We start from the raw sequence: 27,689 nt of genomic DNA, 5'->3' as shown, positions 1-27,689 counted from the left end.
TTATAGACCTGTTAGCTTGACGTCGGTGGTCGGGAAGTTGTTGGAGTCGATTGTCAAGGATGAGGTTACAGAGTACCTGGAGGCATATGACAAGATAGGCAGAACTCAGCATGGATTCCTTAAAGGAAAATCCTGCCTGACAAACCTATTACAATTTTTTGAGGAAATTACCAGTAGGCTAGACAAGGGTGATGCAGTGGATGTTGTATATTTGGATTTTCAGAAGGCCTTTGACAAGGTGCCACACATGAGGCTGCTTAACAAGATAAGAGCCCATGGAATTACAGGAAAGTTACATACGTGGATAAAACGTTGGCTGATTGGCAGGAAACAGAGAGTGGGAATAAAGGGATCCTATTCTGGTTGGCTGCCGGTTACCAGTGGTGTTCCACAGGGATCAGTGTTGGGGCCGCTTCTTTTTACATTGTACATCAACGATTTGGATTATGGAATAGATGGCTTTGTGGCTAAGTTTGCTGACAATACGAAGATAGGTGGAGGGGCCGGTAGTGCTGAGGAAACGGAGAGTCTGCAGAGAGACCTGGATAGATTGGAAGAATGGGCAGAGAAGTGGCAAATGAAGTACAATGTTGGAAAGTGTATGGTTATGCACTTTGGCAGAAAAAATAAACGGGCAGACTATTATTTAAATGGGGAAAGAATTCAAAGTTCTGAGATGCAACGGGACTTGGGAGTCCTCATACAGGATTCCCTTAAAGTTAAACTCCAGGTTGAGTCGGTAGTGAAGAAGGCGAATGCAATGTTGGCATTCATTTCTAGAGGAATAGAGTATAGGAGCAGGGATGTGATGTTGAGGCTCTATAAAGCGCTGGTGAGACCTCACTTGGAGTACTGTGGGCAGTTTTGGTCTCCTTATTTAAGAAAGGATGTGCTGACGTTGGAGAGGGTACAGAGAAGATTCACTAGAATGATTCCGGGAATGAGAGGGTTAACATATGAGGAACGTTTGTCCGCTCTTGGACTGTATTCCTTGGAGTTTAGAAGAATGAGGGGAGACCTCATAGAAACATTTCGAATGTTAAAAGGCATGGACAGAGTGGATGTGGCAAAGTTGTTTCCCATGATGGGGGAGTCTAGTACAAGAGGGCATGACTTCAGGATTGAAGGGCGCCCTTTCAGAATAGAAATGCGAAAAACATTTTTTAGTCAGAGGGTGGTGAATCTATGGAATTTGTTGCCACGGGCAGCAGTGGAGGCCAAGTCATTGGGTGTATTTAAGGCAGAGATTGATAGGTATCTGAATAGCCAGGTTATGGTGAGAAGGCAGGGCAGTGGGACTAAATAGGGTAAAATGGATCAGATGATAAAATGGCGGAGCAGACTCAATGGGCCGAATGGCCTACTTCTGCTCCTTTGTCTTATGGTCTTATGGATAAGGTGCCACACATGAGGCTGCTTAACCAGATGAAATCCTATGGCATTACAGGCAAATTACAGGTGTGGATAGAGGAATGGCTGGCAGGCAGGAAGCACAGTGGGAATAAAGGGGGCCTTTTCTGGTTGGCTGCCAGTGACTAGTGGTGTTCTTCAGGGGTCAGTATTGGGACTGTTAATTTTCACGTTGTTTGTCAATGATTTGGATAATGGTGTTGAAGGTTTTGTCGCAGAGTTTGTGGATGATACGAAGATAGGTGGAGGGGTAGATAGTGCTGAGGAAGCAATGCAATTGCAGCAGGAATTAGACAAATTGGAAGAATGGGCAAAAAAATGGCAGATGGAATACAGTGTTGGGAAATGCATGATAATGCATTTTTGTAAAAGGAACAATAACGCAGACTATTGTCAAACAACAGAGTGCAGAGGAACTTAAGAGTCCTCATGCAAGACTTCCAGAAGATTAATTTACAGGTTGAGTTTGTGGTAAAGGAAAGGAAAGGTACGTCGCATCCAGAGTTTCTCTGGTTAGCAGACGATTTCCCTCCACGCCTCTCTGATGTAGTGGGGCACCATGTACGAGGCAAGTTGTAAAGAAGGCAAATGCAATGTTAGCATTTATTTCAAGTGGAATAGAATATAAAAGCAAGGAGATAATGCTGAGGCTTTATAAGACACTAGGTAGGCTGCACTTGGAATATTGTCAACAGTTTTGGGCCCCATATCTCAGAAAGGATGTGTTGTCATTGGAGAGAGTTCGGAGGAGGTTCACAAGGATGATCCCAGGAATGAATTGGTTAACATATGAGGAGCGTTTGGCAGCTTTGGGCCTGTGCTCATTGGAACTTAGAAGAATGCATGGAGATCTCATTGAAACCTACTGAATGTTGGAAAGACTAGATATGGTGGATGTGGAGAGGATGTTTCCTATGGTGGGAGTATCCAGAACTAGAGGGCACAGCCTCAAAATTGAGGGACGGCTTCTTAGAACAGATGTAAGGAAAATTTATTGTAGCCAGAGAATAGTGGGTCTCTGGAATGTTCTGCCACAGACTGCAGTGGAGGCCAAGTCCGTGGGTATATTTAAGGCAGAAGTTGATGGTTTCCTGATCGGTCAAGGCATCAAAGGATATGGCGAGAAGGCAGGTGTATGGGGTTGAGTGGGATCCGGGATCAGCCATGATGGAATAACGGAGCAGACTTGATGGGCTGAATGGCTTAATTCTGCTGCATTGTCTTATGGTCTTTAGTGAGGCCTCACCAGTGTTTTATATAGACTCAATATCACATCCTTCTTTTATATTCCATTCCTCTCGAAATGAATGCCAACATTGCATTTGCCGCCTTCATCACCAACTCTACCTGTAAGTTAACCTTTAGGAAACCTACCTGAGGGCTCGCAAGTCCCTTTGCACCTGAGATTTTTTTAAATTTTCTCTCCATTAAAAAAATAGTTTACACTCTTAATTCTTCTACCAAGGTGCATAACCTTACACTTCCTGACACTGTATTCCATCTGCCATTTCTTTGCCCATTCTCTTAATCTGTCTTATTCTTTCTGTAGCCTCTCTATTTCCCCAAAACTATCTGGCCCTCCACCTATCTTCCTATCTTCTGCAAACTTGGTCACAATGTTATCAATTTTGTCAACAAATTCATTGACGTATAACGTAAAAAGAATAAGTCCCAACACAGAGCCCTGTGGAACAAATCTGGTCACCGGCAACCAATCAGAAAAGGCTCCCTTTATTCCCTCTCTTTGCCTCCTGCCAATCAGCCATTGCTCTATCCGTGCTAGTATCTTTCCTGTAATACTATGGGCTCTTAGCTTGTTAAACAGTCTCGTGTGGCACCCTGTTCAACACCTTCTGAAAATCCAAATACGCAAAATACTCCTTTTGTCTATCCTGCTTGTTATTTCTTCAAAGAATTCCAACAGATTTGTCAGGCAAGATTTTCTTTAAGGAAACCATGCTGACTAAACCACATCCTTAACAATCTACTCCAACATCTTCCCAACCACTGAGCTTCTGCCGCTCTCCCTTCTTAAAGAGTGGAGTGACATTTGCCATTTTCCCTTCTGCTGGAACCATGCCAGGATCAATTAATTCTTGAAAGATCATAACTAATGCCTCCACAATCTCTTTAGTTATCTCTTTCAGAACCCTGGGGTGAATACCATCTGGTCCAGGTGACTTATTTACCTTCAGACCTTTCAATTTCCCAAGAACCTTCTCCCTAGTAATGGAAACTTCACACACTTCTGCCCCCTGAAACTCTCAAGCTTCTGGCATACTGCTAGTGTCTTCCAGAGTGAAAACTGATGCAAAATACTTATTCAGCTCGTCTGCCATTTTCTTGTCCCCTAGTGCTACCTCTTCACCTTCATATTCTAGTGGTCTGAAATCTACTTGAACAATTTGAGTATTATCATGAGTTTTGTAGAGACAAGTATTTAATCTGGAATTGCTAGTCTTGTCTTGCATCTGGTATAATTTATCCAGTTACTTTATTTCTCAGGTATTGCTGTCGTATAAACTGGTGAAATTTGATGTTCTGAATGAAAAGCCCATAAGGAATGAACAAGGAAGATGTGAAATAGTTAAAAAAGGTATATTAACATTTAAGAACAAAAGAATGACAATTTACTTAACTTCTTTAGCGTGGAAATAATATTCAAAGTGTTGCAAAGATATGTAACTACATATATTTAAAAAAGAATGCATGTGAAAGTGCCTTCACAACTGCGAAGCACAGTTTGATTAAGGAACACTATCCCCACTATCTGAGTTAACATTACCTTTGCCCGCTTTATATTTGTTGGTTTAATGTTTTCCTTCTCCTCCTTTGTTGACTTCTCTCTGATTGGGATAAGCATTATGAAATAGTTGTTTAAATGTTAGCATTGCTTATCACTGACATTTTCTTACTTTCCCAGTCCACTACCAAGAACTCTTTACTCTTCACACTGGGCTTATTGCCTCATTGCTCTAGGAAATGTTGATTTGCAGAGATTTCTGATTATCCTTGTACACCATCACTGAAAGTAAACGTGATGGTGCAGCCAGTCGGAGCTGACTTTCCTATCTCCATTTATTAAATTTTTATTTGTGGAAATTTGCTGCCACATCACAGTATGTATTTCAACAGTGAATACAATAGAATAACTACAATGGATGCAAATTGTGAAAGGCTTTAGATAAACACAGCTACTTTCTCCCACGTAGCAGCCAAATAGAGTAGGAATGTGTGTCTTGTTTCAGTGTAGTCCAACTCTGCATTCTTACTGTGTTCTATTTGCAAACTTATTGAATCAACCTGTTCTTCTCCAATATTAGGTGAGGCAGGACTCCTCATATCTTCAGTGACTAAGTGGAATCCGTTCAGTGGTTATGTTGGAAACAAGAAGTTTTCAGAACAGAAGCTTCTCAGAGATGTTTTTAAAAAGGGTGATGTGTATTTCAATAGTGGGGACCTTCTGTCTGAAAGAGAAGATGGCTATATTTACTTTTGTGATCGGATTGGAGACACATTTAGGTAAAAATTATAAACTGTGAAATTTACAGTATTAAATCATTATCATCTAGGATGAAAAATACTATTCATTTAAGTTAACAATTAAAGATCTAGCTTCAGTACTGAATGACTGGATGACTATTACTTGATATAAATGCCCAACTTATTCATGGCTCCTACATACAAGCAAGAGTTTGGGAGACCAACAGGTTGAATTTTCTGGTAACTGTGGGGCTGTAGGCGTCATCTGCCAAGTTGAAATTCAGTTCACATCTGCATTTCCAATGTACAAACTGTTTGGATTAGGAACTGTTCACAGAAATGAAACCCAGCTGTAAACTGTGAATGACCTGTAGGGACTAAGATAGCAACATTTTATTTGTATACTAAAATTGGCAAGATAAGTTGTTGATTTAGGGCCAAATAGGGTGTTTTTTGTTTTCTGCACTTGCGATCATGATTTGAGAGCATTGATTTTTACTTATTAGATGGGCTAGCTAATTTCACTGTTGACTGTTAATATTTGACATGTGTGAAATTCAACTTAATGCTTATTCACATAACTTGTTCAATTCATATTGAAGTCTTTTGCATCCTCCTCACAATTCACCAACCCACTCAGTTTAGTGTCATTGGAAAATCAATTTTTTTTCCTTCACTTAATCAAATCATTGATGCATATTGTGACTAGAAGAGCATAAATATTCATTATTCCTCTGGTATATCAGCAGTCAGTGCATGCCATCCCAAGAAAATACCAGCAACACACATAAAAGTTGCTGGTGAATGCAGCAGGCCAGGCAGCATCTGTAGGAAGAGGTGCAGTCGACGTTTCAGGCCGAGACCCTTCGTCAGGACTAACTGAAGGAAGAGTGAGTAAGAGATTTGAAAGTGGGAGGGGGAGGGGGAGATCCAAAATGATAGTAGAAGACAGGAGGGGGAGGGATGGAGCCAAGAGCTGGACAGGTGATAGGCAAAAGGGATATGAGAGGATCATGGGACAGGAGGTCTGGGAAGAAAGACAAGCGTGGGGGACCCAGAGGATGGGCAAGGGGTATATTCAGAGGGACAGAGGGAGAAAAAGGAGAGTGAGAGAAAGAATGTGTGTATAAAAATAAGTAACAGATGGTGTACGAGGGGGAGGTGGGGCATTAGCAGAAGTTAGAGAAGTCGATGTTCATGCTATCAGGTTGGAGGCTACCCAGACGGAATATAAGGTGTTGTTCCTCCAACCTGAATGTGGCTTCATCTTTACAGTAGAGGAGGCCGTGGATAGACATGTCAGAATGGGAATGGGATGTGGAATTAAAATGTGTGGCCGCTGGGAGATCCTGCTTTCTCTGGCGGACAGAGCGTAGATGTTCAGCAAAGCGGTCTCCCAGTCTGCGTCGGGTCTCGCCAATATATAAAAGGCCACATCGGGAGCACCGGACGCAGTATATCACCCCAGTCGACTCACGGGTGAAGTGTTGCCTCACCTGGAAGGACTGTTTGGGGCCCTGAATGGTGGTAAGGGAGGAAGTGTAAGGGCATGTGTAGCACTTGTTCCGCTTACACAGATAAGTGCCAGGAGGGAGATCAGTGGGGAGGGATGGGGGGGACGAATGGACAAGGGAGTTGCGTAGGGAGCGATCCCTGCGGAATGCAGAGAGAGCGGGGGAGGGAAAGATGTGCTTAGTGGTGGGATCCCGTTGGAGGTGGCGGAAGTTACGGAGAATAATACGTTGGACCCAGAGGCTGGTGGGGTGGTAGGTGAGGACCAGGGGAACCCTATTCCTAGACCCCTGAATGAAAAGCCTCCAGGACGAGGGAGATGTCCTCCTTTTTTAAAGAAAGGGGCTTCCCTTCCTCCACCATCAACTCTGCTCTCAAACGCATCTCCCCCATTTCACGCACATCTGCTCTCACTCCATCCTCCCGCCACCCCACAAGGAATAGGGTTCCTGTCCCATGATCCTCTCATATCCCCTTTGCCAATCACCTGTCCAGCTCTTGGCTCCATCCCTCCCCCTCCTGTCTTCTACTATAATTTTGGATCTCCCCCTCCCCCTCCCACTTTCAAATCTCTTACTCACTCTTCCTTCAGTTAGTCCTGACGAAGGGTCTCGGCCTGAAACGTCGACTGCACCTCTTCCTACAGATGCTGCCTGGCCTGCTGTGTTCACCAGCAACTTTTATGTGTGTTGCTTGAATTTCCAGCATCTGCAGAATTCCTGTTGTTTGCCAAGAAAATACCAGTTATTTTTTTCATTTTTTTTCTGTAGAACTTTGAAAGTTATAACACAATGTATCTACTATTTGCATAATACTTTGGAATCTGGATTTTCAGTCCATAGAGACTTATTGACATTCAGAGTCAGTAATTTCTTTTCATTAATTCCTCCTTTACGTAAGATTCTTGGTCTGCTTGCATTTCTGGGAAGTTATCTGTAATCTTTGAAAAAGAACCAGAGTGTTTGTAATTGTTTTTGTCTTTCTGTGTTTCATATTATAAATTCTATCATATCTGACTTTAAGGAATCTACAGTTACCTTCACTAATGCTGTTCACATACTGTGAAACAGCTTTCTCTCTCTCTCTCTCTCTTTCTTCTCAACTTTGTTCTTTAATTCTCAGACCAGCCACTTTTTTGACAAACCTATATAGTTCTATTTTGAATCTAATAGCATTCTTAACTTTTATAAGCTGTTTTCTTTGCAGGTCACCGAAATTTAAAGTTTCATTTCTGCGCTCCTTCTTTAAATGCCTGTCCACTGTTGCCTGTTAATGAAGCGAGTACCTAGCAAACCCACTTCTTATACCTTTGTAATTTCCTTCGTTTAAATTAACGATCCTAATTTGGGATGGAACTGCTTTACCTTCCATCTTAATGCTATTGTTAAAAAGCTTTCCACAATATTGTTAGCTAATACCTTCTCACTGCATAATGCCCAACTAGAAAGCCTTTTTCCTAGCTGGCTAATAACCATCCTATACACAGAGGCTGCTCCAGAAATTAGAACATCCAACTATTAGAAAGCTCTGAACGTTATTAGATTCAAAAGTTTGATGTACGTATATACATTTGTCCCTTCAAATGCCACACCTAGTTTCTGCTCTCTTCACTTTTAGTAATTGTTCTTTCTTAGCAGCCTTATCCTTTTGATACCGTTCATTACAATACTGTGGAAATGCAGTTACCATATTGAACAACTTTTGTGTATTTTCCATTTTGTGGACGGTTTTGACTTCTGAATGTCCATTGAAGCAAAACCCATTCATTAACTGTAAATGGCCCACACTCTAGAAATTCATCTTCTACCACATTTTTGCCAATTTTGTTTAACTAATCTAATATTACAATAAAGTCAACCATGATTACTGTGGTGCCCATTTTATATGTATCACTAATTTTCTGTTTGATATTGTCACCAAAGTTATCACTCCAGCTTTGAAGCCTATACAGAATGCCATGAATGCTTTCATCCCCTTGGGGCTTCTTAGGTTTCAGCCGGACTGCTTGCACATCTTGAATTTCTGAGACAATATCCATTCACACTCCCCTTGCTTGATTTTTATGGTTAACTGACAACACCACCATAATCCAGAACGAGGGGTCACAGTTTGAGGATAAAGGGGAAGCCTTTTAGGACCGAGATGCAGAAAAACTTCTTCACACAGAGAGTGGTGAATCTGTGGAATTCTCTGCCACAGGAAACAGTTGACGCCAGTTCATTGGCTATATTTAAGAGGGAGTTAGATATGGCCCTTGTGGCTAAAGGGATCGGCGGGTATGGAGGGAAGGCTGGTACAGGGTTCTGAGTTGGATGATCAGCCATGATCATTCTGAATGGCGGTGCAGGCTCGAAGGGCTGAATGGCCTACTCCTGCACCTATTTTCTATGTTTCTATATTTCTATAATCGCTTTTGCTTTCCATTTATTCTTCCCAAGTATTAAATATCTTTAGATATTCATCTCCCACCCTTGTTCTCACAGCAGCCATGTTGGCAGTGCTGTTTAATCAGCTTCCATTTTAATTGTGCTATTAACACACTGGTTTTATGTTATATCATTTATTTTGCTGTTAATTCACTAATTTTGATACTTTTCAGATACCTAGGATATCTTAAGATTTGTCTTCCTTACATTTTTTGTACTATGGTCCTTTTTGCGCTGTATCATCTTTATTGGATATTTCCGGTTTGTTAGAATATCCTTTTGTTTGTATGTTCTGTCCCTTCTGGACTTAATTTGGTTACCCTTAACCCAATTCTTTTTTTCTGTCCTGCATCATTGTTCTCTTTCTCTTTTATATTCTAGATTTTTCTCCACTGGGACTGCCTTATAACTCCTTTCTGCCAAAAAATTAGGTTAGAGCATCATCTTCTGCTATTCGATTTGCTATAATGTGGTTTCAATGTAGAACATCGAAACAGAATAATTCCCCCTTTCCCCAGTGCTGATACCAGTGGCAAAACACCTTCTCTAACACCAGTCTCTTAAACCAAGCCTTCATGATTTTATAAATGCAGGATCAAATTTAAATTATTATCTTTTGTGTTTTAGTTTTTTTTTAAATTTAGACCTTAGCTGCCCAAATTCTTTCAGCAAGACCCTTTTCTTCATCTTGCCAGGACCATATAACTGGATTCTTTCTTCTTTGCCCCTATCCAGTCCAATTTCCTCCTTAGCAGAGGATGGATTTGCTTCCTAACCCATGTTGTATTTGCTGTGCATCTGGTGCTGGATAAGTATCAACAAGGCTAATCTCTTGATGGTAACTTGTTGATCTGATGTGGAAATTGTAATATGGGTGTGTCTCTGTGTTCTCTGTGCATTAAAAATGGGTATGTGGAGCTAATTTCTTAGCAGCAATATGTGCTAAGGATTGAACCAGAAAATATTAGAGCTAACTGCTGTTTTGCAAAATACTTCATCTTGCTGGATGTAATTTTTAGGTGGAAAGGGGAAAACGTTGCAACCACAGAAGTGGCTGAAATAATTGGACTGCTGGATATGGTGGAAGAAGCCAACGTGTATGGAGTACCTATTACAGGTGAAGAATTGCCGTGAAAAACTAATCTTAAGTTCGTATTTTCAAAAACGGAATTAATTTTATGTTAATTAGGCCTTGCACATCATCTGGTGGTGTATTTCCCAAATACCCCAGGCATCAGAGAGCTACTATTAGCAGCATCCGAGACTGGTTTAATCCTGACCTCAGGTGCTGTCTGTATGCAGTTTTTACTTTTTCTCTGTGACCAGATGTGTTTCCTCTGGGTATTTCAGTTTCCTCCCACAATCTATTAAATGGATTAATGGTTAGTGCAAATACTCTTGACCAAGACACCTCTCTCTCTGCTGTGTCTCTGTGACTCTCAATACGGAGGTAAAAAAAAGTAATGGGCTCTAGTGAAGAATGAAAGGGTGAAAGGCATTAAAGAATTGGAAAGAATTTTTATTTAGTGTTGAAATTAGTGGAAGAGGCAAGTCAGTAGTCTAAAGGAGTTTTGCTAGAAAAAGAGTTGATCTAAGAGAGACTTGCAGCTCGTTACCTTGACTTTTATAGGAATAATGATTGGTTTTAAGATGGCTGATGAGAAGGCAATTGCAGGAATCTATTTCTTAATACTTATCATGCTCTATGAATAAGAAGTAGAAGAAGGAGTCGACCATCTGGCCAGTCAAGCCTACTCAGCCATTCAATGGTTGATGTGGCTCCAGCTACCTGCCTTTTCCTATAGGCCTTAATTGCCCTGCTATACAAAGACCTATCTAACTGTTTCTTAAATATATTTAATAAGGTAGCTTCTTTTGCTAACCAGGACAGAGAATTTCACAGATTCACTATTCTCTGGGAAAAGCAGTTCCTCCTCATCCCCATCCTGTACCTAATCCCGTGAATCTTGAAGCTACATCCCCTCATTTTATTTTAATCTACCAGTGGAAACAACTTCCCTGCCTCTGCCTTATCTATCCCTTTCGTAATTTTATATGTTCTTCTGAATTCCAGCATATAAAGTCGTAAGCAAATGAACCTCTTCTCAAAAGCTAAACCCATATCTTCATAATCAACCTGGTGCATCTCCTCTGCACTGTTTCCAAAGCGAGTACATTTTTTCTCAAGTAAGAAGCCCAGAAGTGCATATAGTGTTCCAGGTGCAGTCTCACCAGCACCAGTACAGATACAACATAACCTCCTGGTGCTTTAGCTTTATTCTTTACGTATTTTGTCAAATTATGCTGAAAACTATAATGCTCATCCTTTATTACTTTATCTTGTCATTATATTTAATATATCAATAGATCCTCAAAATCCAACCTTCCTTAATCCTGTTATATATGAAACTGAATGTTTTTTTAAAAAATCTAACCATCTTATTTCCTTCATTGTTCCTTCCTCTTCCCCTTTACTTTGGTCAATTCTGTTTTCAGGTTTCTTTTAGCTAATTATGTTCGCCCCCCCCCCCCCCGTTATTTTGAAGTCTGTTGCAACTTTAGACATTTGGCCAAAGTGCGAAGGAGGGGAAAAAGCAATTGCTAAGTTTTTTTTGGCAAATCTATCATGCCTGCAGAGCAAAAACCTGTTCCCTCAAACACTACAACTCTGGTTTATTTCTAAAAGAAAGTTTATAATTCATATTGAAAACTTATTAGAGGCTTCTGAAGCTATATGATGGGTTGTGAATTGAGGAGGGATGGAAAGGCATGATATTGCATGTCTAAAATTTCATATAGTATACAGAAAACCTTTCTCATCAGCATTGAAGGTGTAAAATAGACAAATGCTAAGATATAAAAGTATTATCAGTCTCATTTCTATAAATTAAATTTTGGGAAGAATTAATTAAAATTGAAGTATTTAAGTTTATATGAAATGTGAGATTTGAAAAATCAGAATGTATATTTAAGTCAGAAATGAAACAATTTTGTAATTTTTTTGTTTACTTTTAACTTCAGCCAAATTTTACCTAACCATTGTATTTGCTCATATCACAGGATATGAAGGCAGGATAGGAATGGCAGTGATCATCCTGAAACCAGATCAAGTGTTTGATGGAAAAAAGATATATAACCACGTCGTGAAACATCTGCCAAGCTATGCTTACCCCCGCTTCCTGAGGATTCAGGTCAATGTTTACAGATACTTTAATCAGTTTTTTTAGATTTAGATTATGAAGACGCATAGTCCTCTTTTTATTGTCATTTAGTAATGCATGCATTAAGAAATGATACAATATTTCCTCCGGTGTGATATCACAAAACACAGGACAGACCAAGACTGAAAAAACTGACAAAACCACATAATTATAACATATAGTTACAACAGTGCAACAATACCATAACTTGATGAAGAAGTCCATGAGCACAGTAAAAGTTCAAAGTCTCTCAAATGTCCCACATCTCACGCAGATGGGAGAAGGAAGAACTCTCCCTGCCATGCCGACCACAGTCCGACTCTGAGTCATCCAAAAACTTCGAGCTCTGATCAGCTCTCTGACACCGAATACTGAGCGCCATCTCTGTCTGAACGATTCGACCTCAACCTCGGTCACCAACAGCAGGCAAAGCCGGGGATTTTGAGGCCTACCATCCGAAAGATTCCTGACCACACAGTAACGACAGCAGCGAACGAGCGTTTAACCTATTATTGAAGTTTGACTTCTCACTAAAATGGTCATTCATCCTACCACATATGAATGTGATAGTTTTGCTCATAGAATAATAACATAGGACTATCATCTTCAATTCCAAAGTACTGTCTACTATTCAATAGGCATATAAAAACTGAGTAATACAGAGATATTTAAAAAAATCAAGTGACCAACTAAAACAATGAATAAGGTTCAAAGGTTCATTTTATTAACAAAGTATGTGTGCAGAATACAACTCAGAGATTTGTCTTCTCCAATAGCCATAAAATACAGAAAACCACAGAAGCAATTGAAAGAAAGACATCAATCCCCCCCCCCAGCATGAAAAGAATAAGAAACAAAACTTGCAAATTCTAAACCCACCCAACCCCTCTCTCACATAAAAACTAACAGATCACCCAAACCCCCAGCCCGCCATTTGGCAACAATTAAGAATGGGTGAGAACGTGAAAAACAATCATAGAACTGAAAGAGGCCACTATGAACCACAGTTCAATCCATATATCTCAGAATTTTGATAACATCTCCAAGAGCATCCGGACCCAAGGGCCTTACTGAGTGCAACTACATGAACCAGCAACCCATCCAATGGTAGCTAAATGAACTAGCGGCCCCTCCAAGGTCAGTGACACGAACCGGCCACCTCTCCGAGGGCAGTGACGCGAACTGGCCGCCTCTCCGAGGGCAGTGACACAAATCGGCGGCCCCTCCGAGGTCAGTGACGCGAACCGGCCGCCTCTCCGAGGTCAGTGACGCGAACCGGTGGCCCCTCCGAGGGAAGTGACACGAACCGGCCGCCTCTCCGAGGGCAGTGACGCGAACTGGCCGCCTCTCCGAGGGCAGTGACACAAACCGGCGGCCCCTCCGAGGTCAGTGACGCGAACCGGTGGCCCCTCCGAGGGAAGTGACACGAACCGGCCGCCTCTCCGAGGGCAGTGACACGAACCGGTGGCCCCACCGAGGGCAGCGACACGAACCGGCCGCCTCTCCGAGGTCAGTGACACGAACCGGACACCTCTCCGAGGTCAGTGACACAAACCAGCCACCTCTCCGAGGTCAGTGACACAAACCGGCGGCCTCTCCGAGGACAGTGACACAAACCGGCGGCCCCTCCAAGGTCAGTGACGCGAACCGGCCACCTCTCCGAGGGCAGTGACACGAACCGGACACCTCTCCGAGGTCAGTGACACAAACCGGCCACCTCTCCGAGGGCAGTGACACAAACTGGCCGCCTCTCCGAGGGCAGTGACACAAACTGGCGGCCCCTCCGAGGTCAGTGACGCGAACCGGTGGCCCCTCCGAGGGAAGTGACACGAACTGGCCGCCTCTCCGAGGGCAGTGACGCGAACCGGTGGCCCCTCCGAGGTCAGTGACGCGAACCGGCAGCCCCTGCGAGGTCAGTGACACGAACCGGCCACCTCTCCGAGGGCAGTGACACGAACCGGCGGCCCCTCCGAGGGCAGTGACACGAACCGGCCGCCTCTCCGAGGGCAGTGACACGAACCGGCCACCTCTCCGAGGGCAGTGACACGAACCGGCGGCCCCTCCGAGGGCAGTGACACAAACCGGCCGCCTCTCCGAGGGCAGTGACACGAACCGGCGGCCCCTCCGAGGTCAGTGACACGAACCGGCGGCCCCTCCGAGGTCAGTGACGCGAACCGGCCACCTCTCCGAGGGCAGTGACGCGAACCGGCCACCTCTCCGAGGGCAGTGACACGAACCGGCGGCCCCTCCGAGGTCAGTGACACGAACCGGTGGCCCCTCCGAGGGCAGTGACACGAACCGGCCGCCTCTCCGAGGTCAGTGACGCGAACCGGTGGCCCCTCCGAGGGAAGTGACACGAACCGGCCGCCTCTCCGAGGGCAGTGACACGAACCGGCGGCCCCTCCGAGGTCAGTGACACGAACCGGCCACTTCTCCGAGGTCAGTGACATGAACCGGCCGCCTCTCCGAGGGCAGTGACACAAACCGGCGGCCCCTCCGAGGTCAGTGACACAAACCGGCGGCCCCTCCGAGGTCAGTGACGCGAACCGGTGGCCCCACCGAGGTCAGTGACATGAACCGGCCGCCCCTCCGAGGTCAGTGACACGAACCGGCGGCCCCTCCGAGGGCAGTAACACAAACCAGCTCTCCTCAACATTTGCCTCAATATTTCAATCTTCCTCAATGCTTTAATCATTGAAAAATATCGTTGATCATGACCCTCGTCTCATCTCTGAGCTTCTCCTTGCAGCAGCTCTTGCTTGCATTTGTCTCCTGGAGTTTTCTCTGGGACAGCAGGGCACTAGCTCACACGATCCAACTACGGACCCTAAGTCACAGGCTCCAACAGTTTCAAAAACGAAACTAAGACAAAAAGAACAAGTAATAGACATAAAAAAACTGAAATGATTGACTATCTGAAAGATGGCCCTTGAGGAATCGTTGTTCACTGGCACCATCTTGACCGGGAGAGCTGTTCCCTACATGAATAACATGATCAGTTGATCTGTAAAGCAAAAAAACTTAAAAGATATGATTTGTCGTGGCATTGAGAAGGTTAAGCAGGTTGACGGTTCAGAGTTAAGCAAGACAACTCACTGACATGGAGTTCAATGTAACAGGTGTATATTTTTGTTCTCATCAATTCAATTTTATTCTGATTATGCCTGTTAAATTACCAGCCATGAACTAAGGCAGGCTAGCAATTCACGTGTAGCTTCACCTGTTTGGTTAAATCTGGAAACAAAGTTTGGAGAAACTTGAGATCAATTTGATTATCTAGTTCAGATCAAGGATGACTTTATGTAACACCCCAAGTCACTTTGGTCTATATTGCTTAGAATAATACAGTGAGGTTCGCTGGAGCAACTGTAAATATCATGCCAGAAAGAAGTCTGAGAAATTCAAATTCATCATAGGCACAAACAGCGACAAACAGTTGCTTGTGTCAGAATTCAGTTGGTGAAAGCTCAGACTCACCCATGAGTTGGTGGATGTGTGATTTTACCCAACAGTGCTAGTTGCAGAATTAAGCATCGTGGCATTGGGATGGAACTAAGTGTTTACCAATGTGGAAGGTGATGCCTTGAAGAGCATCATGGAAATCAAGAGCAGAACCATGAACTGTACTGAGAAGCGGCGTTGGAGCTGGGTGGAGCCATTGGCTGAGAACTGTCACCTGCAAGTTAAAAATAAAGGCAGAATATACTGTAAACACTCAGAAGGTCAGGCAGAGAAACGAGTAATGTTTCAGATATGTGTCATTCTGGGGAATCTAAAACAAGGAAATTGCCCTCTCAAGACATGGAGTTGCATATTTCAGATTCCGAGAAAGTGAAATGTCTTCACTCAGAAATTGGTGAATTTGTGGAATTTTCTACTACATGGGTTTAGGGGCCACATGGTTGAATAGATTCACAAAGGAGATTTATAAATTTCTAGATGCTAATAGAGGAAGAGCACAAATGCGATATCAAAGTAGATGATCGGGCTTAATTGTATTAAATTCCCAGCAAGTTCAACAGGCTGAATAATCTATTCCTGTTCCTGTTTTTCTGTATTTAATGCAATGGGCAACTCTGACAAAGCTTTTAGTGCATATATATTCCTAATTGACCAAAAATATGTAAAGCCTGCTAAGCATCAGAATATAAGAAATAGGAGCAGGAGTAGACCATTTGGCCTGTTGAGCCTACTGTGCCGTTCAATAAGATCATGGCTGATCTGGCCGTGGATTCATCTCCACCTACCTGCCTTTTCCCCATTACCTTTAATTCCTCTACTATACAAAAATCTATCCAACCTTAGGTATATTTACTGTGCTAGCTTCCTCTGCTTCTGTTATGGAGAGAATTCCATGGATTCATCAATTTCTGGAAAAAGCTGTTCCTCGCCATCCACTAAATTACTCCCCCAAATCTTCAGGCTATTTCTGCTAGTTCTAGTCTTACCTCTCAGTGGAAACAACTTTCCTGCCTCAATCTTATCTATTCCTTTCATAATTTTATATGTTTCTCTCAGATCTCCTCTCATTCTTCTGAATACTTGCAAATACAGTCCCAGGTGACTCAATTTCTCCCCATAGTCTAACTCCCTCACCTTTAGAATTGACTTGGTGAACCTGCCCTGCACCACCTCTAAAGCCAGTATATCCCTCCTCAAGTAAAGAGACCAGAACTGCAGGCGGTACACCAGGTGTGGCCTCAACAGTATCTTGTACAGTAGCAACATAACCTCGCTGCTCTTAAAGTCAATTCCTCTAGCAATGAAGGCCAACATTCCATTTGCCTTCTTGATAGCCTGCTGTACCTGCAAACCAATCTTTTGTGATTCATGTACAAGCACTCCCAAGTCCCTCTGCACAGTAGCATGCTGCAATTTTGTACCATTTAAATAATAATCTGCTCTTCCAGTTTTCCTTCCAAATTAGATGATCTCACATTTACCAGTATTATACTCCATCTGCCAGACCCTTGCCCACTCAATTAACCTATCTATATCTCTCTGCGGACTCTCCAATTTTTCTGCACAATTTGCGTTTCCACTCTATTTCTTACCATCAGCAAACTTAGACACACTACACTTGGTCCCCTCTTCCAGATCGTTAATGTATATCGTGAACAGTTGCGGGTCCAACACTGACCCCTGTGGCACACTGCTCACCACTGATTGCCAACCAGAATAACACCATGTATCCCAACTGTTTGCTTTCTGTTAGGTAACCAATCCTCTATCCACGTTAATACATCATCCCCAACTCTCTGCATCCTCATCTTATGGATAAGTCTTTAATGTGCCAACTTATTGAACGCCTTCTGGTAATCCAAGTAAATAATGTCCATCTATTCCCCTCTATCAACTGTGCTCATTATATCCTCAAAAAACTCCAGTAAACTTGTCAAACAGGACCTGCCTTTGCTGAATCCATGATGTGTCTGCCTGATGGATCCATTTCTTTCCAGATGTCTTGCTATTTCTTTTGTAATGATAGCTTCAAGCATTTTCCCAACTACAAATGTTAAACTAACTGGCCTATAGTTACCTGCCTTTTAACTACATCCTTTTTTAAACAGTAACATGGCATTCATCATCTTCCAATCCACTGGGACCTGCCCAGAGTCCGGAGAATCTTAGCAAAGCCTCTACTATAACTTCTGCCATTTCTTTCAGTACCCAAGGATGCAATCCATCAGGAGCAGGGAACTTGTCTATCTTCAGGCCCACAATTTGCTCAGCACTATCTCTTTAGTGATAGCTATTGCATCGAGGTCCTCACCTTCCATCACGTCCATAACATCTCTCTTTGGCATGTTAGACTTGTCCTCCTCCATGAAGACCAACACAAGGTAGTCATTCAGAGCCTCTGCCATTTCTTCATTACCCAATATTAATTGCCCCTACCTTCACTTTAGCCACCCTTTACCACTTTATATAATTTTAAAATAACTCCTAATATCCTTTTTTATATCTTGTGCTAGTTTGTTTTCATAATCTAGCTTCCCTTTCTTTATTACTTGCTTCGTCATTCCTTGTTGCTTCTTAAAGTTTTCCCATTCTTCCAGTTTCCCAGAACTCTTGGCGTCTTTGTATGCACAAGCTTTTAGTTTGATGCCTTCTTTTATTTCCTTAGTTATCCAAGGCTGGTTCTCCCCACCCTTACTATCCTTACTTTTAACTGGAATATACTTTTGTTGAAAAATCTCTTTGAACGTCTTCCACTGTTCCTCAACTGTCCGACTATATAGCCTGTGTTCCCAGTCTAGTCACCAAATCCTCCCTCATCCCTTTGTGGTCTCCATTGTTTAGGCATAATACACTGGTTTTAAATTGAACTATTGTACCCTTCATTTGAATGAGAAACTCGAATCATACTGTGGTCATTTCTTTCCAAGAGGATCCTGAACTACAAGATCACTAAATTTACCTGTCTCATTGCACAGGGCCAGATCTAAGAATGCACGTTCCCTTGTAGGTTCAGTAACATGCTATTTAAGAAAGTCATCACAGATGCATTCTATGAAGTGCTCCTCAGGACTTCCTGGACTAACTTTATTCAGCCAATCTATGTTAGATTAGATTCAACTTTATTGTCATTGTGCCGAGTACAGATACAAAGCCAATGAAATGCATTTAACACCTGACCAGAAATGCAAAGGATAGTGTTATTTACAAAATAACTGTGAATAAAAGTAAGTGCTACAGCACACAAATATGAAAGTACTGAGACAGTACAATATGGGTGCAATACTGCTTAGCGCTGTGATGTGAGGTTCAGCAGTGTCACAGCCTCGGGGAAGAAGCTCTTCCTGTGCCTGCTGGTGTGGGAGTGGAGGCTCCTGTAGCGCCTACCGGATGGGAGGAGAGTAAAAAGTCCATGGTTAGGGTGAGGTGCATCCCTGATAATGCTTTTTGCCCTGCCCAGGCAGCGTTTATGGTAGATGTTCTCAATGGTGGAAAATTGGGTGCCCATAATCCGCCGGGCAGTTTTCACCACACGCTGGACTGCTTTGCAGTCCGATATGGGTCAATTGCCATACCACACTGAGATGCATTTGGTGAGTATGCTCTCAATGGTACAGCGGTAAAAGTCGGTCAGCATCCTGGGACAGAGGTGAGCTTTCTTGATACTCCGCAGGAAATAAAGGTGCTGTTGCGCCTTTTTGATCAGAATGGAGGAGTTCAGGGACCAGGTGAGATCCTCGGAAATGTGGACACCAAGGAATTTGAAGTTTGATACACGCTCCGCTACAGTTTCGTTGATGTAGATGGGGACGTGAGTGTGACTCCTGGTATGCCTGAAGTCCACAATGATCTCCTTGGTCTTCTGAGTGTTAAGGGCCAGATTCTTGTCGGCACACCACACAGCCAGGTGCTGGACCTTGTCCCTGTAGGCCATCTCACAAAGCCAATGACACAAAGGGTGGCAGTGTGAAATGTGAGGAGGATATTATGAGAATGCAGGTAACTTGGACAGGCTGGGTGAGTGGGCAGATGCAGTTTAATGTGGATAAATGTGAGGTTATCCACTTTGGTGGTAAGAATGGGAAGGCAAATTATTATCTAAATGGAGTCAAGTTAGGAAAAGGGGAAGTACAACGAGACCTAGGTGTTCTTATATATCAGTCACTGAAAGCAAACATGCAAGTACAGCAGGCAGTGAAGAAAGCTAATGGCATGCTGGCCTTCATAACAAGGGGAATTGAGTATAAGAGCAAAGAGGTCCTTCTGCAGCTGTACAGGGCCCTGGTGGGACCACACCTGGAGTACTGTGTACAGTTTTGGTCTCCAAATTTGAGGAAGGACATTCTTGCTATTGAGGGAGTGCAGCGTAGGTTCACAAGGTTCATTCCCGGGATGGCGGGACTGTCATATGTCAAAAGATTGGAGCGACTGGGCTTGTATACTCTGGAATTTAGAAGACTGAGAGGGGATCTTATTGAAACATATAAGATTATTAAGGGATTGGACACACTGCAGGCAGGAAGCATGTTCCCGCTGATGGGTGAGTCCAGAACCAGAGGCCACAGTTTAAGAATAAGGGGTAGGCCATTTAGAACAGAGTTGAGGAAAAACTTTTTCACCCAGAGAGTGGTGGATATATGGAATGCTCTGTCCCAGAAGACTGTGGAGGCCAAGTCTCTGGATGCTTTCAAGAAAGAGATGGGTAGAGCTCTTAAAGGTAGCGGCATCAAAGGTTATGGGGATAAGGCAGGAACTGGATACTGATTGTGGATGATCAGCCATGATCACAGTGAATGGCGGTGCTGGCTCGAAGGGCCGAATGCCCTACTCCTGCACCTATTGTCTATTGTCTCATCGTCCCCTCTGATCAGACCAACCACCGTGCTGTCATCTGCGAACTTGATTATGGAGTTAGAACCAAGTACAGGAACGCAGTCATAGGTGAAAAGGGAGTACAGAAGAGGGCTCAGCACACAGCCTTGAGGCATGCCGGTGTTCAGGGTGAGAGTGGAGGAGGAGAGGTTGTCTAACTTAACTGGTTGGGGACTGTTAGTCAGAAAGTCCAAGGTCCATTTGCAGAGAGATACGCTCTGCAAGTTAAAGTCCGCCATGATAACTGCTGTTCCATTCTTACATGCTTCAGATATTTCTCTGTTTATTGCCTGTGCCAGTGTAATGTTATTATTCCATGGCTGAAAAACAACTCCCACCAGTGATTTTTTCCCTTTACTATTACTAATCTCTACCCAGATGGATTCAACATTCTGCTCCTTCGATCTTATATCATCTCTCACTATTGCTCTGATCTCATCCTTAATTAAGAGCCCCTTACCTTCCTGCCTATCTGTTCATATTACCTGATGTCCTTGGTGTTACGTACCCCGTAACTGGGTTGCCAAACCAGCAGAAATGGATCACTCAGTTGGAGTCTGGATTACTAGAACTAAGAAAGTTTTATTAAAGAAACAAGCAACACAGTAATCGAAAGGATAATAAATGCAACAGTTCAGCAACGATAAACACACATGTGCACAGAATTAAGATAACAGCATCAATCAAGCTCTATCGTTGTCTAGGGGTAAATGACCAATTTCAAAGTGACACAAAGTTCAGTCCAATTTAGTTCAGTTCGCGGTAATCGTTGCCATGGCGATGGATAACGTGGGGGGAGGGAGAGAGAGAACGAGAACGACTGATCATTCAGAACGGCTTCCACTCACAGACCGGCGATATTGCTCACAAGCAGCTTTCGGGCAGGTCCTTTGTGATGTCACCTGAGGTCACCGACTGTGACCCCTCCTCCGGATGCGGTCGATCCTCTGCAGTGAACCCGGCACCCAAGTGAGGGTGGACACACACCGGGTTCCCGCAGATCGTACCTTTCCACCCTGTGCGTTTAAGGCTGATCCCCCGATCAGCCGTCCAAGAGCTTCCCACCGACTTGTGAGAGGCGCACCGCTTCCAGGGTCTCGTTACCTCGGGTGTCGTGTGTCCTGCCTTAGCGAACCTGTCCCTTTTTATCCCCCTGCTGGGGTATCACCTGTCCATCACTTCAAATAGTTCAGAGTTCAAAGGGGGAGCCGCTCTAGACAGCTCTCTCTCCCGTCCCTTCATTACACATCTCCAGATCGCCTGTCCATCACTTCAGACAGTTCAGGGTTCAAAGGGGGAGCCGATCTTGACAATACTCAGACAGATGGCTCCTTCATTAACATCTCCACATGCTGCTTGATTGTTCCTTATCTCTCCCTCCCCTGAAGACAGGTGGCAGACCAACTGCTGATGCCACTGTTGCTAGCCCAGGCCAGAAAACATCTTAATTTATGTGTATTCTCGTCACATTGGATATTTAATTCCCAATCCCGTCCATCCAGCAACCACGTCTCTGTAATGGCCATTAAATCATACCCCTTGTGCTGATCTATGTCACAAGATCACTGACCTTGTTTCGAATATTACTGGCATTCAAATATTCAACTCATTGTGAGTTTAAAATCTTGTAATATTTTACTCTTTTGCACTTGACTTTTCTTCACTCCACTCTTACTTTTCTCTTTTTTTATCTTTTTTGTTTTCTTTATCTTTATTTAAACTGTTCGTTTTTACATTACTTCTCCAATCTGTTGAACCTAACCCCCTACCATTTAGATTAAGCCCTATCCACAGCCCTAGTTATGCGATTTGCTCGGATCCAGGTCCCATCACGGTTCAGGTGGAGCCCGTTCCAGTGGTACAGCTCCCTTCTTCCCCACTACTGTTGAGAATTTCCCATGAATTCAAAGTCACTTCTCCCACACCAGCATTTAACTCTCTAATCTTCTTGACCCTGTGCTAATTTGCACATGGCCTAGGTAGTAATCCAAAGATGACCACCTTTTTGGATCTTTTTGATCCTAGCTGCTCAAATTCCCTTAGCAGAACCTCTTTCTTCATTCTACTTGTGTTGTTGGTACCCACATGGATCATGAAAACTAGAACTTTCCGCTCGCACTACAAATTTCAGAAACAACTTCAAAGGGCAATAAAAGTTAACCATAGAGTCTGAAAATGGATAGAACAGATAAGGGTGAAAGGATGCTTTTTAAGATCATAAGACCATAAGTTATAAGAGCAGAATTAGGCTATTTGGCCCATCAAGTCTGCTCTGCCGTTTTATCATGGCTGATCCAGTTGTCCTCTCAGTCCCAGTCTCCTGCCTTTTCCCTGTATCCCTTCATGACCTGACCACTCAAGAATCTATCAATGTCTTCCTTAAATATACATAAAGACTTGGCCTCCACAGCTGGCAGACGGAAAGAAGTCCACATATTCACCACTCCCTGGCTAGAGAAATTCCTCCACTTCCCTGTTCTAAAAGGATGCCCCTCTATTCTGAGGCTGTGTTCTCTTGTCTTAGACTCTCCCTCCACAGGAAACATCCTCTCCACATCTACTCTCTCAAGACCTTTCACCGTTGATTGCTTTCTATGAGGTCATCCTCATTCTTCTGAATTCTAGAGAATATAGGCCCAGAGCCATCAAATCTCTTCATATGACAAACCATTCAATCTTGGAATCATTTTCGTGAACCTCCTTTGAACCCTTTCCAGTTTCTGCACATTCTATCCAAGAAATGGGGCCCAAAACTGCTCCCAATACTCCAAATGCGGTCTCACCAGTGCTTTATAAAGTTTCAACATTGTATCATTGTTTTTATATTCCAATCCTCTTGAAATGAATGCAAACAATGCATTTGCCTTCCTCACCACAGACAACGTTTAGGGAATCCTGCACGACAACTCCCGAAACCCTTTGTATCTCAGTTTTTCATATTTTCTCTCTATTTAGAAAACAGTCAACCCTTTCATTTTTTCTACCAAAGTGCATGACCATACACTTCCCGACACTGTATTCCATCTGACATTTCTTTGCTCATTTCCCAATCTGTCTAAATCCTTCTGAAGCCTTTCTACTTCCTTAAAATTACCTGTCACTCCACCTATCTTCCATCTTCTGCTGACTTTCCACCAAAGCCATCAATTCCATCATCCAAATCATTGACATACAGTATAACGTTGGAAGAATTGGTCCCAACACAGACCTCTGTAGAATACCACTAATCAACGGTAGTCAGTCAGAAAAGGCTCCCTTTAGTCCCACCTTTTGTCTTTTGCCTATCAGCCACTGCATTATCCATGCTAGAATCTTTCTTGTAATACCATGGGCTTATAGCTTGTAAAGAAGCTTCATGTGTAGTAGCTTGAAAAAGGCCTTTTGAAAATCTAAGTATACAACATCAACCGATTCTCCTTTGTCTAACCTGCTTGTTACTTCTTCAAAGAATTCCAACAGATTTGTCAGGCAAGATTTCTCCTTGACTGCGGCCTATTTTATCATGTGCCTCCAAGTACCCTGAGACCTCATCATTAATAATCAATGCTAAGATCTTCCCAACCACTGAGGTCAGACTAACTGGCCAACAGTTTCCTTTCTTCTGCCTTTTTCTCTTCTTGGAGAGTGGAGTAACATTTGCAGTTTTCCAGTCTTTAGAAACCATTCCAGGAACTAGTGATTCTTGAAAGATCATTATGAATGCCTCCATGATCTCTTCGGCCACCACTTTCAAAATTCTGGGGTGCACACCATCTGGTCCAGGTGACTCATCTACATTCAAACCTTTCAGTTTCCCAAGAACCTTCTCTCTAGTTAATGGTAACCACGCACTTCATGTGCCCTGACACCTGGAACTTCCACCAAACTGCTAGCGTCTTCCACACTGATGCAAAATACTTATTCAGTTTGTCTGCTATTTCATTGTCCCCCATTACTACCTGTCCGGCATCATTTTCCCATTGTCCAATATCCACTCTCGCCTTTTCTTTATATTTTATATATAGAAAGATAGAAAACCTGCAGCACAATATAAGCCCTTCGGCCCACAAAGCTGTGCCAAACATGTCCTTATCTTAGAAATTACCTAGGCTTACCCATGGCCCTGTATTTTTCAAAGCTCCATGTACCTATCCAGGAGTCTCTTAAAAGTCCCTTTTGTTTCCGCCTATACCATCACCGCCGGCAGCCCTTTCTATGCACTCACCACTCTCTGCGTAAAGAACTCAGTCCTGACATCTCTTCTGTACCTACTTCCAAGCACCTTAAAAGTATGCCCTCTAGTTCTAGCCATTTCAGCCCTGGGAAAAAGCCTCTGACTATCCACATGATCAATGTCTCTCATCATCTTGTACACCTCTATCAGGTCAGCTCTTATCCTCTGTTGCTCCAAGGAGAAAAGGCCAAGTTCACTCAGCCTATTCTCATAAGGCATGCTCCCCAATCCAGGCAACATCCTTGTAACTCTCTCTGCATCCTTTCTATGGCTTCCACGTCATTCCTGTAGTGAGGCGATCAGAATTGAGCACCGTACTCCCAAGTGGGTTCTGACCAGGGTCCTATATAGCTGGAACATTACCTCTTTGTCTCTTAAACTCATTCCCATGGTTGATGAAGGTCAATGCACCTTATGCCTTCTTAACCACAGAGTTAACCTGCGCAGCAGCTTTGAGTGTCCTGTGGACTTGGACCCCAAGATCCCTCTGATCCTCCACACTGCCAAGAGTCTTACCATTAATGCTATATTCTGCCATCATATTTGATCTACCAAAATAAACCATCTCACACCTATTTGAGTTAAACTCCATCTGCCACTTCTCATCCCAGTCTTGCATCCTATCCATGTCCCGCTGGAACCTCTGAAGCCCTCCACACTATCCACAACACCTCCTTTTGAAGAAAGTTTTGGTATCCTCTTTAATATTATTGCTGCCTTCTTTTGTATGCGATCCTTACCTTCTCAATGACGTTTTAGTCACCTTCAAGTCACCTTTAATAGCTTTCCAATCCTCTAACTTCCCACTAATCATAGCTCTATTATATGTCCTCTCTTTGGCTTTGAACTCTCTTGTTAGCTGTGGTTGTATCACCTTTCCTTTAGAATACTTCTTCCTCTTTGGGATATATATATCCTGTGCCTTCCAAATTGTTTTCAGAAATTCCAGCCATTTCTGCTCTACCGTCATCCCTGCCAGTGGTCTTTTCCAATCAATTCCAGTCAATTCCTCTCTCATGCCCCTGTAATTCCCTTTACTCCGCTGTCATACTGATATATCTGATTTTAGCTTCTCCTCCACAAATTTCAGGGTAAATTCAATCATATTATGATCACTTGCCCCTAAGGGTTAGACCATAAGACCATAAGACATAGGAGCAGAATTGGACTATTTGGCCCATCAAGCCTGCTCCGCCATTCAATTATGGCTGATCCTTTTTTACCCCTCCTCAGCCCCACTCCCCATAACCTTTGATGCTATGGCCAATCGAGAAACTATCAATATTGGCCTTAAATACACCCAAAGATCTGACCTCCACAGTTGCCTGTGGTAATAAATTCCACAAGTTCACCACGTTCTGGCTAAAGAAATTTATCCTCATTGCTATTTAACATGGATGCTCCTCCATCCTGATGCCGTGTCCTCTTGTTCTGGACTCCCCCACCATGGGAAACATCTTTTCCACATCCTCTCTGTTTAGGCCTTTCAACATTCAAAATGTTTCAATGAGATTACCCCCTCCCATCCTTCTAAATTCCAGCATGTACTGGCCCAGAACCATCAAACGTTCCTGATATGATACTACTTTCATTCGTGGAATCAGCCTTGTGAACCTCCTGTGAACCCTCTCCAATGTCAGCACATTTTTTCTTAAATAAGGAGATCAAAGCTGTTCACAAGACCCAAGGTGAGGTCTCAGCATCACATCCCTGCTTTTATATTCTAGATATCTAGAAATGAATGCTAAAATTGTATTTACCTTCCTCACCACTGACTCAACCTGCAAACTAACCTTTATGGGGTTCTGCATAAGGACTCCCAAGTCCCTTTCCATCTCAGATGTTTGAATTTTCTACCCGTTTAGAAAACAGTCTGCACATTTATTTCTTCTACCAAAGTGCATGACCAATCATTTTCCAACATTGTATTTAATTTTTGAGGATTGGAGGGTGGCTAATGTAACCCCACTTTTTAAAAAAGGAGAGAGAGAGAAACCAGGGAATTATAGACCAATTAGCCTAACATCGGTGGTGGGGAAACTGCTGGAGTCAGTTATCAAAGATGTGATAACAGCACATTTGGAAAGCGGTGAAATCATCGGACAAAGTCAGCATGGATTTGTGAAAGGAAAATCATGTCTGACGAATCTCATAGAATTTTTTGAGGATGTAACTAGTAGAGTGGATAGGGGAGAACCAGTGGATGTGGTATATTTGGATTTTCAAAAGGCTTTTGCCAAGGTCCCACACAGGAGATTAGTGTACAAACTTAAAACACACGGTATTGGGGGTAAGGTATTGATGTGGATAGAGAATTGGTTGGCAGACAGGAAGCAAAGAGTGGGAATAAAGGGGACCTTTTCAGAATGGCAGGCAGTGATTAGTGGGGTATCGCAAGGCTCAGTGCTGGGACCCCAGTTGTTTACAATATATATTAATGATTTGGATGAGGGAATTAAATGCAGCATCGCCAAGTTTGCGGATGACACGAAGCTGGGCGGCAGTGTTAGCTGTGAGGAGGATGCAGGGTGACTTGGATAGGTTAGGTGAGTGGGCAAATTCATGGCAGATGCAATTTAATATGGATAAATGTGAAGTTATGCACTTTGGTGGCAAAAACAGGAAAACAGATTATTATCTGAATGGTGGCCGATTAGGAAAAGGGGAGGTGCAATGAGACCTGGGTGTCATTGTACACCAGTCATTGAAAGTGGGCATGAAGGTACAGCAGGCGGTGAAAAAGGCGAATGGTATGCTGGCATTTATAGCAAGAGGATTCGAGTACAGGAGCAGGGAGGTACTACTGCAGTTGTACAAGGCCTTGGTGAGACCACACCTGGAGTATTGTGTGCAGTTTTGGTCCCCTAATCTGAGGAAAGACATCCTTGCCATAGAGGGAGTACAAAGAAGGTTCACCAGATTGATTCCTGGGATGGCAGGACTTTCATATGATGAAAGACTGGATGAACTAGGCTTATACTCGTTGGAATTTAGAAGATTGAGGGGGTACCTGATTGAAACGTATAAAATCCTAAAGGGATTGGACAGGCTAGATGCAGGAAGATTGTTCCCGATGTTGGGGAAGTCCAGAACGAGGAGTCACAGTTTGAGGAT

At 43.2% G+C, this 27,689-nt stretch overlaps 1 protein-coding gene across 1 annotated transcript in view; it reads left to right on the top strand.

Annotated features, from left to right (window-relative positions):
• LOC134357403 (long-chain fatty acid transport protein 6-like) overlaps positions 1 to 27,689 on the top strand; it is an 88,767-nt gene that overhangs the window by 56,297 nt on the left and 4,781 nt on the right. The window contains exons 6-9 of the mRNA XM_063068952.1: positions 3,916 to 4,006; positions 4,734 to 4,932; positions 9,851 to 9,948; positions 11,892 to 12,022. Coding sequence (XP_062925022.1) covers positions 3,916 to 4,006; positions 4,734 to 4,932; positions 9,851 to 9,948; positions 11,892 to 12,022 — 519 coding nt within the window. The remainder of the gene's footprint in view (positions 1 to 3,915; positions 4,007 to 4,733; positions 4,933 to 9,850; positions 9,949 to 11,891; positions 12,023 to 27,689) is intronic.

This window comes from Mobula hypostoma, chromosome 16 (assembly GCF_963921235.1).
Source record: "Mobula hypostoma chromosome 16, sMobHyp1.1, whole genome shotgun sequence".
NCBI lineage: Eukaryota > Metazoa > Chordata > Chondrichthyes > Myliobatiformes > Myliobatidae > Mobula > Mobula hypostoma.
This window is presented reverse-complemented; position numbering and strand designations above follow the sequence as displayed.